The sequence below is a fragment of the Mytilus galloprovincialis genome, chromosome 2 (assembly GCF_965363235.1).
Source record: "Mytilus galloprovincialis chromosome 2, xbMytGall1.hap1.1, whole genome shotgun sequence".
Classification (NCBI taxonomy): Eukaryota; Metazoa; Mollusca; class Bivalvia; order Mytilida; family Mytilidae; genus Mytilus; species Mytilus galloprovincialis.
This window is the reverse complement of record NC_134839.1, coordinates 896653-910778: the sequence shown is the minus strand read 5'-3', so window position 1 is coordinate 910778 and position 14126 is coordinate 896653. Positions and strand designations below refer to the sequence as shown.

At 31.8% G+C, this 14126-nt stretch overlaps 2 protein-coding genes across 2 annotated transcripts; both read right to left on the bottom strand.

Moving 5' to 3' along the window:
- Nucleotides 1-1578: 1578 nt before the first annotated feature.
- Nucleotides 1579-7515, bottom strand: LOC143062641 (uncharacterized). Its single transcript, XM_076234326.1, has 5 exons — nt 6947-7515; nt 6358-6495; nt 4792-4909; nt 3971-4162; nt 1579-2159 (listed from the first exon to the last, which is right to left on the bottom strand). The coding sequence occupies exons 1-5, from the start codon at nt 7459-7461 to the stop codon at nt 1974-1976; spliced, it is 1149 nt and encodes a 382-aa protein (XP_076090441.1). The 5' UTR covers nt 7462-7515; the 3' UTR covers nt 1579-1973.
- Nucleotides 7516-10118: 2603 nt separating this feature from the next.
- LOC143061965 (uncharacterized) lies at nt 10119-12440 on the bottom strand. Its single transcript, XM_076233821.1, has 3 exons — nt 12419-12440; nt 11164-11749; nt 10119-10185 (listed from the first exon to the last, which is right to left on the bottom strand). Exons 1-3 carry the CDS (start codon nt 12438-12440, stop codon nt 10119-10121), a joined length of 675 nt encoding a protein of 224 aa, XP_076089936.1.
- Between the last annotated feature and the right edge of the window lie 1686 nt (nt 12441-14126).

Sequence of the window (14126 nt, the reverse complement as noted above, 5' to 3'; positions counted from 1 at the left end):
ATCGATTTCTTCCATTTTTTGACCATTCTGTTTGTCTGTCCAGTGCGCTAAAAATAGACATATATTAACAACAGAAGGGACAGAACTCGAGAAGACATTTAAGAAAATCTATTATGCTGCACTGGTCAATGAGATCAACAGATAAGAGATATGACTAGAGTTACTTGATTGAGTACAACACACATAAAACATCAAAGACAGTCAATTTGGTCATGGTTCTTTGTATCTAACAATAGAGAACAGTAGGGAACTTTTGGCAAGCTTCATCTATGGGTATTACATCTATGCTTATAGTATATAAGAAAATCATGACTGGAAATACATGTCCGGGAATATCGTATCAATTGTGAGATATATACTCCGTATGCAGGTGCTGCTGGAATGTTGCTACATAGAAATGAAAAGTTCACAATTGGGAAGCTGAAATCATTTCTTATGTCGTAATGTTTTGACTGTCAAATTTCCGGATTTCTAGACCATCTTATGTGCTAATCTATATACCTTTTTGTATTTCTTTGTCAACATATTTGTTTGTTTTTTTATAACTTATAGTGATCAAGATTATAACACAATGTTGACTACCGTACCCCTATTTCTGACATTTTTACCTATTATGTCTGTTTGTTTTATTCACATATCATTGCCAATATAATGGAATTTTATCTGACTGCCATACAAGTGAGAGGTTTAGACAGCTATAAAACCAGTTTAATCCACCACTTTTAACATAAGATGATAAAAAAGTAAGAAAGATGACAGTTGGTATCCATTCTTTTGGTGTGTTTGAGCTTTTGATTTTGCCATTTGATTAGGGACTTTCTGTTTTGAATTTTGGTAGTTTGGTATTTTTTTTTTTCTTTACATCAAATAAAGTCATTATTCATCAGTCAAGTTTGACAGTTCGAACTAACATTGCATCAAGCTATTACAATTGTAATTGGAAGATGTTTAGCTATATTACCTAACAACGGATTGACAATTGATGAATAACCTTTAATGGAAATAATGTGATTGAAAGTTTCTAATGAAGCCCTTGATCAAGATAAGAACTTAAAGGCGGTTTTAAAACGTTTATTCAAAGGATGAAGATAACTGTAATAACTTACTGCACTTGTGGCTGTGCAGTGGAAATGACAGAAGTTCTGTTACAATAGCATCAAGCCTTACACAATGCTGGTCAACAACCAGGAAAAAAGAATAGTAAATAGCAACACAAGTAAAAAAAAAGATTTATAAGCCCCTTTTTGCTTGTTCTTGCTTCCAAAACCTACTGGGCTATATTTTTTTTTTTATCTCATACATTAATTCTAGACCTCTTCAGTCATATGGAATAAGAACTTGAAATATGTTTGCACCCCTTTACATCAACATTGATTGTATTCCAGAAATAACAGAGATAAATTATTCCATATAGAATCATCTGATTGTAGTACATACTATGTCTATGAGCTACTACAAATAGGAATGGAATTATGAAACAAACACATTGAAAGGGAGACAAATCATGCAACTTTTAAGAACAGCTATATGATTAGAACTTTCTTAAACTATTATAAAAACTGGTAGTGTATACAAGTATTGTTTTTTTATGTTTTTAATATTCCAAATAATTACATTTCAAGTAAAATTCACAGATAACTAACAACCATTTTCCAGAGTACTGCCGTAGTACTAATGTCCAATTACCAAACAAATGTTTGATATACATTATGGTTTTACTGTAGTTTTGAGTCTTGGCCCACATTGCTGGGTATATTTTGTGAATCACACTGTTTTTGAATCGCACAATAGAAATGAATTCAGAGTATGGGAAATCAATTTATCTGGTTCGATCATTTATGTTAAAGATCAAGCTATAAAAACTTAATCCAAAATGAAACAAAGGCAAATCATCCTTCCTTGGATTAAATAGCACAACCTGTACTGTTAACATTTCCTTAAACGTAGCATTTCTTGTAGTGAGTGATAGCATACTACAACATGTACTGAGATGCTGACATCTCCACCAGTGTAGATAGTAGACCAAGTCTTCCTTGCTGTGTTAATATGTTACAACTTGTGCTGTACTTCATTTCTGCACAATTCTCTTGGGGTAGACATCCTTCCTTCAAATCATCCAGGAATCCATTATTTAGCAAGGATAATGATGTTACTGTTATCTAAATATTCAAATTATATAAGAAAGAATTATCTATTTGAACAACAGAATATTTGGGGTAAATGGAAATGAGAGATCAAACTCTATACGGCACCTACTTGGAAAAATAACTTCCCATCAATAAGGTCATATATATCTATGCTTATTCTGTAAACAAAAGGGGTTAAATAGAAGTTTAAAACAAACTCATGTTAGGCTTCAGACAAGATTAATAAACAGCTGTGCCATGAGCACATGATACGCCTGATGTCTTGTGTGGAAGTTTTATGCAATAATCATAAATAGTTTCTGAGGAAGTTTTAAGCAATAACCATTTATTGTTTTTGAGACACAGCGGGACATGTGAACCCCCCCCCCCCCCCCCCCCACCCTGTTTTTTTTTTTACAAATATCACTAAAATAAAATTTTGAACCAAAATGTATACAGATCTTTAAATTAGTATAACAAAGAAGTGTGTACAGTTTCAAGCAATAATCATAAATTGTTTTTGAGATACGGCGCGACATGTAAAAAAAACCCTCCCCTTTTTTACAAAATACTCAATAACTAAAAAATAAAATTTTGAGTCATCACCAAAAAGTATACAGATCTTTAGATTAATATAACAAAGAAGTGTGTAAAGTTTTAAGCAATAATCAAGAAGCGTTTTTGAGATACGGTGCGACATGTGAAAAAAACACACCCCTGTTTTAGTTACAAAGTGCCGTAACTCAAAAAGTTTAAATCTTATTTTCACCAAAAAGTATACAGATCATTTGACCATCATAAGAAACAACTGTATTAAGTTTCATGAAATTTGGATAAGTCTTTCTCAAGTTACGGTGCGACATGTTTACACCGGACAGACGGACAAACAGACAGACGGACGGACGGACACCGGACATTTGTATACCATAATACGTTCCGTCAAAATTTTGACGGGCGTATAAAAATGAATATAGCACAAAACATGTTGGGATTCCATCAGCTGTATAACTGTAAATAAGCAATGCATAGGATCAACATTAAAAATATAGATTTACTGACACTGTGTATGTTTATTTTAACATTTTAAAGGTGGTGGTTACGCAAGTAATAATACACAACTTAAAAAAATGATATACAAAAATTTGGTTAAGTTTGAATTTGTTATTGTTTGAAGATAACATGGAAACCTCTTTGCGTCTTTGAGTGCAAACTGAGCCCTGGATTACTCTTATTTTTGTTGATTAATCAACTTTTATTTTGTAAATCATAGAAGTTTATTTAGCTTTCATTCCTGGATTCCCAATTATTCTAATGGACCATTTTTTTTTAGTAAGTCCAACATTATTTATAGTCATTTTAAACATCTATAAACTTTATGTAAATGAGCCCTGGAATATTCTTATTTTAGTTGATTTATCAACAACAAAAAATTTTTTATCATACCAGTTTATTTTGCTTTTTTTCCTGGGTTTCCAATTTTTGTAATTGACCACTTTTTCTTAAAGTAAGTCCAACATTCTTTAAAGTAATTTTCAACATTATGTAAATAGTCAAATCATAGTTGTAATATTAAGTAAAAGAGTTATTACATCATTTTGGTCTGATCATAACTATACAAAACAAAACAAAATCAAAATTGGTTAAAGGGAGTTTTTAACAACATCATGTCATTTTAGCTTACACCATGAACAGTATGAAAATAGGCCAAGTAAAGTCCTATTCCTTAATCATGTTATTACTTCCCTCTTACTGTATGGTACAACTTTAAACAGGGTAAAAGTATGTAATTCCTACCAACTTCTTAGGATTGCAAATAGAAACAGTTTTTTTGTTGTGATTTTTACCTCAGTTCCATGAATTATAAATCCATACAGACGCTTTGGTTTACTAAATTTACAATTAAATGCTGATTCAGGTAGAACAGCTAACATTTGAGCAAGATGTTGTCCTTTTACATGTTTTAAATCTGATCTAATATGGTTAGCTTGAAAATTCCTTGGATAATTTCTGACAGTTTGATCGTCTTCGTTGCTCATCTGAAATTAGAAATAAGAAATTGTTAAATTGTTTTCTCTCATCTAAAATTATAAATAAGCATTCCTGACATTTTTTTTCTATCAGATATATCTGATAATTCTCATGAGGAAATATTAAAAAAATAGATCTATTTCAGGAATGGTATTCTTAGACATTAAAACAAAATATAATTCAATATTACCATACAAATGGCAAGATAATAAACATTGTAAAAACCAACATTGAATTGTTTTACATTGTCATATCAGGGCCTTTTATAGCTGACTATGTGGTATGGGCTTTGCTCATTGTTGAAGGCAGTACGGTGACCTATAGTTGTTAATGTCTGTGTCATTTTGGTATCTTATGGACAGTTGTCTCATTGGCAATCATACCACATCTTCTTTTTTATATTATAGGGTTGGAAGCAAGCAAGTGTTTCTCTTTTAATACATGCAAGATAGTATATTTTAGATAAGGCTTTTGTTGATATTTGTTTAAACTGTTTAATAGGCTAAATTTTGAATTTTATCTAATTTCTCAATAAAAACATTTATATAATGTCTCAGTGAAATCACAAATGACATTTTATAGCAAATGACAAAAACATGTGCTTAGTCCAAATTCAAGATTTGTTATCTATGCATACTTGTATAACAGCAATGACTGCATTTTCATGTACTGGGTCTATCACTATGGCATCTGGTTCAGCAGTTACTGTGGTGCTGCCAATTTTTAATTCATAATCTTGAACATTTGGAACACACCTTAAAAAAATGTTTTAAACTAAAGTCTGTTTTGCTCAGCTAACATTTTTGCAAGAGGGAGCAATTATTAACTTTAGGGGGGTGTTTTTTCTTAGTCAGATTAATTTTTGGCACAAATGATTTAGTTTTTCAAAGCAATCAATTAATTTTTTTTTCAATTGCATTCAGAATATTTTTTTGTTTGTTATCTGCCTGATCAGAATTTTTTTTAAGGTAAATACCATAAACCCCTCTTTGGGACTAATTGATCGTTTCCTAAAATGAATACAATTCAATTAGAATATTATAACTAATAAAATAAAGATATATATCTTTATGCTTCAAACTATAATTTCTGTAAAAGTATTTTTTGTATTCTGATAATTCTTGTGGTTCACAGTGTCTACATTGTATCTTTCTATTATAGTTTTCTAGTGATTTTAAGGTTTATACCAGATCAACATTTAGGCTTAAAGTATATACCATGTACCATGATATCTAAAGTGAGATGATATAACATTTATTTTAGAGTGATAGTATCATACATTTTTCGGAAAAAAATAAATGGGCACAAATTTCCCTGAATGTTAAAAGTGTTCCCTGATTTTCTCTTTAGGATTATATCATTATAAATGTAGCAATTTACAAGATGTTTTTTTTTAAAGTTACCAGGGAGTCTGGAACACAAATGCAAAATATTGCTTTCAACAGATATTTTTTTTAACATTTTTATATGGATTTTTAATCATTGAAATATCTGAGACATCTTCCTTCAACAAGTTTAATTGAGGTCTTGAGCTGGCATTTCAGTAACTGCTAGTAGTCCTTTGTTGATTTATGTACAATGTATCAATGTCATTTTACTGTAATAGTTTCTTTTGTTACCTTTATATTCTTACTTTGGACTCAGAGTTCTTTTAAACTGAGTTTTACTGTGCTTATTACTATACATTGTACATGTACATTTGTATATATAATTGTTTACGTATTTCTTTATTCTACATTGGCTAAAGGTTTAGGAGGTTGTGATGCCACAAAAAATGTTTTACCACACCTGTTCTAAGTCGGGGACCTCTGACACTTGTTAGTCTTGTATGTTTGTTTAATTTTAGTTCTTTTATATGTTTTTGAGTTTAGTCAACGTTTGTTAGTATGACGTCTGTTATCACTGATGTATTACACATTTTTATTTAGGGGCCAGCTGAGATCCATCTCAGGATGTGGGATTTTCTTGCTGTATAAAAAAGACCCATTGTTGGCCTTAGACTGTTATCTGCTCTTTGGTTGGGTTGTTGCCTCTTTGGCACATTCCTCGTTTTCATTCTCAATTTTTTAAATATTTTTCTTTAACTTTAGAGAGGGGGTCTTCCATCAGTTTGATCATATGTTATTAAAAAGTAAGATAAATGCAGTACATCTTGGTGTAAATGCATATATATCTGTATACATGTATATAAGAATCTACTCACATTACTTCAAGGCCAAATATTTTAGCATATCTAGCAAAAAGTTGTAAGAACATTCCTCCTGATAGACTTTTTCTGTTTTCTCTTTTCTTGACCATGTATAACAGCTGAGACATGAATTGATGCACTCTCTCCAATATCCTATCAATGTAAAATTTGACAGTTTATTTATTTTTTGTTCTCTTTGAATTTTCAGCTCTCTAACTGAACATTATACAAGAAGAAACCTTGGTGCAATACATATTCATTGATGTAGTACATGTACAAATGTAGTACAGGTAGTACTAGACTTAATCTTGATTCATTTTTCACCTCATAAGTTGGTATATATTCTAAAAGAGAAAAACCATACTGTAGAATGGTAGCGTCGAGTAAGTAATAAACAATGCAATTGAGAAAATAAAGACATAATTTGTAGCAAAACAAATTTATAAAAATATCATATGAATCATTTTTTTCTCAGAACAATCGATTTCAATTTCTAAATTGATAAATACAACTATTTGTAAGACCCACGCAGGGGGTGATTCATGTATGTCTCAGAACTGTATTATTTTTTTATATAATAGACAGCTAAAATTTATTATCTTACCGAATACACATTTCTGTTAAATCAGTTTTAGAAGTACAAGTATGCATGTAATCAATATCCAGCCATTCTTGAATATCTTGACATTGTTTTATACTTTTCAGTTTCTTATATGACTCCTCTATTTGTTGAGATGTAAGACTGTCAACAGATGAAGCCTCGAAATCCATCAATGATTTAACTACAATTTGGAAACAGCCAAGGTTTGCACGGTGTCTTGGATCTGGTCTTGTGTTTTCTTCTTCTTTCCTACCAAAAATGTCATATGAGCTAAAAGAAATGTCAAACTTTTGATTAATTCTAAGAGGAGAAAGAATGCTTTCTGTCCAAGTCCTGGCATCTGTGGGAATGTCAGCTGAAATGGCAATTTTTGGACTACCGTTGCAGCATAGTCCTCCCCCTTCCTGGGCATGGATGTCATTTTCTGTTAAACTCATCCTTTTGTTTAGAGGGGAACGAGTGTCAGTGCCATCTGAATAGTCAGTAGAGTTTGCGTGCAAGCGTTTAAGCAGAGACATAAATACCAGGTCAGCATTCGTTTTCTTTGCACGATTGTTGACAGGTGAATAAAAGTAAGGGGAAAGAAACTACTATAATATTACTGTATTATTTATTACTTGTGCATAACTTTATAAAGGTACATATAAAGTCCCCACCCCACTATCATCATATCGGCCAGACATATTTATTAGTAATAACGGTTTATTAAAGTTACCTAAAAACTTTTAAAATCCACACAAAGCCACTGGCCCTGATAATCTGCCAGCATATTTTTGGCATAATTTTGCAGAAGAATTGTCTCCATTTTTGACATTCTTTTTCCAAAAATCTATTGATACTTATGGCAAGCCGTTGCGGAATTTATTCCCTATTTATTAATATTAAAAAATCATTTATTAATATTAAATATTATTAAACATTCTTTTTAGTCCTCAACCCTCCCTTAACCTGGGATAGCGGGACTCTTTACAACATAAGAACAAACTGAATATCAGTGATCATCAGTTGCAATTTGAACTCAAAATATCGGTAAGAGGCACAAAGTACTAAAATAATGGCACTTGATGCAAGCTGGTTCAAATCTAATTACAAATCTCTCCCAGCTAGACTTAAACGTAACCATGCAAAGATATAATAAAAGTGAACAGTGCGTACATATATTGCAACATGCGGTCAATTATCATGTTTTAACAAATTTTTAAACGAAAACAATGTTAGTAGTTTGGCCAGCTGTCTTTCTATTTGTTCTTAGTTATTGCACAATATCAAAACAGTTTAAGATATCTTATATAGTTTATAAGATATCTGATATAGTTTATAAGATATCTTATATAGTTTAAAAGATATCTTATATTTTTCATAACCGATGATATGTTTTAAAGTTTAAAGATATTTTAGGTAGTTCAATAAATGTTTCGATTGATTTTTTGTGTTTTAACGCCACGTTAAGCACCGTTTTAAGGGCTATTTCGTAGGGCCCAGTTTTTATTGGTTGAGGAAGCCTGAGTGCCCTGAGAAAACCAGTGACTTTCGATAGTTATTGAACAATATCTAAAAAACAGTTTAAGACATTTGATATAGTCTATAAGATTTCTGATATAATTTAAAAGATATCTTATATTGTTCATAACATATGTTATATATACAGTTTATACGATATCTTAATTAGTTTAAATAATCTTATAAACTATTTAAGATATCTTATCAAGTTTATGAGATATCATGAAGTTAGAATAAATATCAATAAATATCAAAACGGCTTGTCGTACACCTGATATGGTTTTCTCTATGATATCTTATTAATAATATGAGATGTAAATTTAAGCGGTCGGAAGTAACGGATGTTTCAAATATTGAATATAGATGTCTGATGTTCAAAAGTGTCCGTCTGTCACATGTCATTTGTCCTTGACCCCATTTTGAAGATTCAGTGACTGTTTGAAAAAAAGTTAAGATATTGTAATGTTAATTTCTCTTTAATTGTGAGTAATAGGATAACTATATTTGCTATGTGTGTAGCTTTCAAGGTCCCCATGCCCATTAGGTAGTTTTCACTTGACCTCGATCATTGAACAAGGTTAAGTTTTGGTGGTCAGGTCCATATCTCAGATACATGAGAGGCAATAGGTCGAGTATATTTGGTGTATGGAAGGGTTTTAAGGTGAACATGTCCAATGGGCAGGTTTTATCTGACCTTGACCTCATTTTCATGGTTCAGTGGTTAAAGTTAAGTTGTTTTTTTTTGTCCTTTTTCTTTTGTACTGTATGCAATAGGTGTATGGAATGATTGTAAGGTGTACATGTCCAATTGACAGGTTCCATCTGACGTTGACCTAATGATCATGGTTCAGTGGTCATAGTTAAATTTTTGTTCTTTTCTTCTAATTCTATATGCAATAGGTAAACTATATTTGGTGTATAGGAAATGTTTAATGATGTACATGTCAGTCTCGCGGGTTTTATTTGACGTTGACCTCATTTTCACAGTTCATTGCTCAACAACAACTCGACCATAGAGCAGAAAACAGCCGAAGGCCACCAATGGGCAGCGAGAAATTCCCGCACCCGGAGGCGTACCTCAGCTGGACCCTAAACCAGCTGACCTTGACTTCATTTACATGCTTCATCGGGTCAATATTTAGTTTTCTTGGTTAAGCAAAAGGTCAACTTCATTTAGTGTATTGAATGGTTGTTATAAGGTAAACATGTATCTCTCGTTTGGTTTATATGACCTTGACCTCATTTCCTTGGACCATATTAAGTTAATGTGATAGTTGTAGTTAAGCTTTCTATCTATGGCTATCGACATAATTTTTGCGTAAGCGCTCTTGTCTAATTAAGTTTGCCATATGTCAACTATATTTGGTGTATAACAATATTTTCTGATGTACATGTCATTTGTCATTTTGGGGTCTTATGGGGAGTTGTCTCATTGGCAACCATACCAAATCTTCTTGTTTTATATGTCAGTCTAGCAAGTTTCATTTAACCTCGATTTTACGTTTCATTGCTAAATACAAAGTTTTCATGATTTGGTCTGGTTCTTGCAAAGATATAAATAATAAATCAACTATATTTGGTGTATGGATTGATTTTAAAGTGTACATGTGTTTCTGACATGGTTTCTATGTACTTATAGTAACGCTTTATATTTATGACTAAGCAGACGAGACATTTAAGCATTTGAACACTCTTGTTCATTGTTTACTGTTAAGCTTTGTGGTTTAGACTGGTTCAGAAACCTAGATTCAAAAAATAGGAACTATTAAAAAAAAACTTTTATAAAGAATAACATTTATTAATTCCACATGATAATGTTTGAATAAATAAAATAAATACATCACAGATTATTTTCAAACATATTTGCTACGAAAGCTGCTTTAAAACACAAGAACATTAATCAAACATAAATTTATGAATAAATATTTTCTCAGTTCGTTTAACAGATTTGCAAACAAGCAATATCGGAACCATTTAAAACAAAGATTCATGTACTTTTAAATGTTGAACTTTCAATAGATAAAAAGTAAGATCACAAAAATACTGAACTTAGTGGAAAATCAATTCGGAAAGTCCATAATCACATGGCAAAATCAAATAACAAAACGCATCAAAAACGAATGGACAAGAACTGTCATATTCCTGACTTGGTACAGGCATTTTCAAATGTAGAAAATGGTGGATTAAACCTGGTTTTATAGCGCTAACCATCTCACTTTGATGACATTTTAATTGTATCTAGTCTATTGATTTTGTATATGAGGCTATGCCATTTTCATCTGAAAAGCCTCTTGAGAATGCAGAACTAAAAGAAACTCTCTCTTAAAGTCTTGAATGGTCTCGTAAGTGGTGGAGAGCTCTACGGTATTCCCACATGTGTGTGCTACTGGAACACGCAACATTCCCGAACGAGTATTGAAGTGAAGGTTACAATAATGTCGTCTCTTGGCATGAATACCAGGAGAAGGACAAAATCATCACTATTCAGTGAGTACACGAAGTCTTTTAAGTAATATAGTGTGTTAGCCTCTTGAGGTCTGAGGTCTTCTTTATCACTTTGTAGCTTATCCACTACTGTCTGCGGTGTTGGGTTTAAGTTCTGGTACAAGGTTTTTAGGTATGATGTTGTAAGAATGCTCCAAAATGAGTCCATATGAAGAGATGGTATTCCTTGCCGAATCTGTTTACATAGAAATAATGGTTTTATAGCGATTTCTGACCGTGCCAGGTTCACCATCAGTTGTCGGAAGGTATCTGCCTTGGGTAAAATAGAAACACCAAATCTGATGAACATGTCTGTTAAGTGGTTTATCGTCCTTGGAGTTAGCTTAATATTCAAATCTTCTAGAGCTGTTTTTGATACCTGTGGCTCGAAATCTGTAAGATACATTAATAAGTCGCTGAGCAACATCTCTTCATTTTCACATGGTGTACCGTGTATTATTGAAAATACTGATGATCTACAAAGTCTTATCGGAAATACACCTGTTAGTGCTGTTCCATGGGTCAAAATTCTGCCAAGTATTGGGAAGATACTAGATTCGGAAAATCTGTGTATGGACAAGAAAGGTACACAGCATCTTTCTCCAACAAAATAAGTCTTGAACGCTGCATCCCAAAAGGCAGAAAATAAATCTTTTGTCAGACCACCTGCGTCCTGTCCAAGTTCACCCTCAAACCTTATGACAAGACGTTGACCTACCAGTTGTGGATCTTCATAAGCCTGGATAACGTCTGTCAAGATTGACTGTCTTCTAACTGGCAGTTCTTTATTATCTCCCAGAAGCATTTGAAGATGTTCAAGACCTGACAAAATAAATTTTACATTTTAGACAAATTTTCAACACTTTGCACTTTTTTTTTTATCAAATAGTTGAAATACAATACTGAAGTTAAGATGGAAAACCTACTCATATTAATCACCAAACCACCATTTTGAAGGTTTTTAAGATATGTTCCAATGATTCATTGAAATTTGTACTACTCGTTTTTTTTTTTTGGTTTCTGGCAAAATAAAAAGATTTAAGAATTGGAAATGGGACATTTAATTTTTCCTATTATGGCCTCATGTCCATAATATTAAAACATGGTTAGATTTAGCATATCAAATAAAAACACCAAAATTTATTTTTATTATAGTTAAAATCAAACAATTTTTAATTTCGGCCTAATTTAGGCTATTTGAATATACGTTTTAGTATGTTATAAATCAAATATGTGAACATGAATTCGACAGGAAATGCGGCATTGTCCATTTAAATAATTTGATATAAAAGTGAATTACAGTAATTTAGTTGACAACTGCCTAGTGTTGTTGGACTTGTTTAAAAGAAGATGTTGCCCATTGCAATGTCAGTTATATATACAAATGGTTATTTAAGGTCTTTCACATCTGCAATTTCTCAATGGATGTTAAAGAAATTTATTTAAAGTGTTTGTTACAAAGTATTTTACAAGTTCGAACTAGAGACTCACTTGCATCTTCAACAATAGCCATGTTTTGGTAAAATTCACCATTAAAGGGCAATAATTCTTTAAAGAGTTAACTGATAATATTAATCATGTGGAAATATTTGTTGATCTTTTCTGCTGATGATTTTTGCTTTTTATTTCTTTCCAATCTTTATTTGTAGATATTGAAGTTGATAAAACTATAAAACATGTTGATGAAACTAAAATTTCAAAAATCCTGTAATAAACAGTTGATTTAAAAAAATGTAAAAAATAATCTCATTCAATTCTAAGACATATGAATAAATGGTCCCAACTTTGATTGAATAAATCTAAAATTGATTGATATTAACAAAGGGAAAATTAGTGGACCAGATGGGATGGTAAATGAAAGGATCAATACCGTTACGGTAGATTAATGCTTTATCGACATATGAAAAGACGGGCAGCATTATTCCTATTTACTCAAAAAATTGGTTTGTGAATATATATTAGTTTTATGAAACATCAAAACTTCGAAGAAAAATATCCACGTTATTGTCCCAAAAAAAGTTTTCTATACATCAGTTAACTAGAATATCTAGCAAAGGACTTACCGAAACCGTTATCAAGACAATCTCTCTTGAATTCCTTCAAAGTTGACATTGGTTTGTTGAGTAGGAAAAGTCTTGCCCTCCAATGTCTAAATGATGGTAAATCCCAAACGATTGGAAGCAGGCTAATGATGTACCAATATTTAAAAAAGGTGACAAGCATAACACTATTAATTATAGACCAGTTTCATTGACTGCAATATGTTGCAAAATTCTGGAACACATTTTAACAAGCAACATAAGAAAACATCTTACAAATAAAACATATTAAATGACAGTCAACACTGGTTTAGAAGTAACAGGTCTTGTGAGACCCTACTTATTATCAGTATACAAGATCTAGAAAAATAATTGGCATATGGTAATCAAATAAATGTTATACTTTTAGATTTTTCTAAAGCATTTGATATTAAAAGTCTCCCATCAAAGATTAGCTCAGAAATTAGACTTTTATGGTATAAGGAATCAAAATTTAAATTGGATAAATGATTTTTTAGCTGACAGGCAACAGAAAGTCACTGGGGTAAAGCTGATGACCGTAACTGCATTCACGGTCATCCCAAGATGTCGGATGAAAAATTAGGTCAGTTTCTGTATTGTCTGTTAAAGTGTTTCTATATCATTTTCTTTACAAATCATACATTGAAACGATGTAAATTTATAAAAGAATCACTCGGAAATCACTAATTACTTCTGAGAAATGTGCATGAAACGGGAAATTCGATTTGAAAAAATCGCCAAGATGACCGTAAATCACAATCGAGATGACCGTAACAGAATCAGAGATTCATAACAAGGCTGACCGTAACTGCTTTTAAGATGACCGTAATTTGTAAATGATGACCGTAACTTTTAAAGGATGACCCTCAATTCTAAGAAATATCCGTAATTATATAACTATCTTTTTGTATCAAATGATTGCCAAAAGACATGCAAATGAACAGGAAGGGAAAACATGCCACAAAAGCGCGATAAAATGACACCTTACAAGCATAATAAAAAAAAAATGGGGTGCACAGCCTTAAACTGCTCGACAAAAGATTTTTGTTTGTTTCTGGGATTCCTTTTAATGACATATAATAAATACACATTTTTAAAAATGCCAAAAAATTGCATGTACACCCATTGATATTATATCG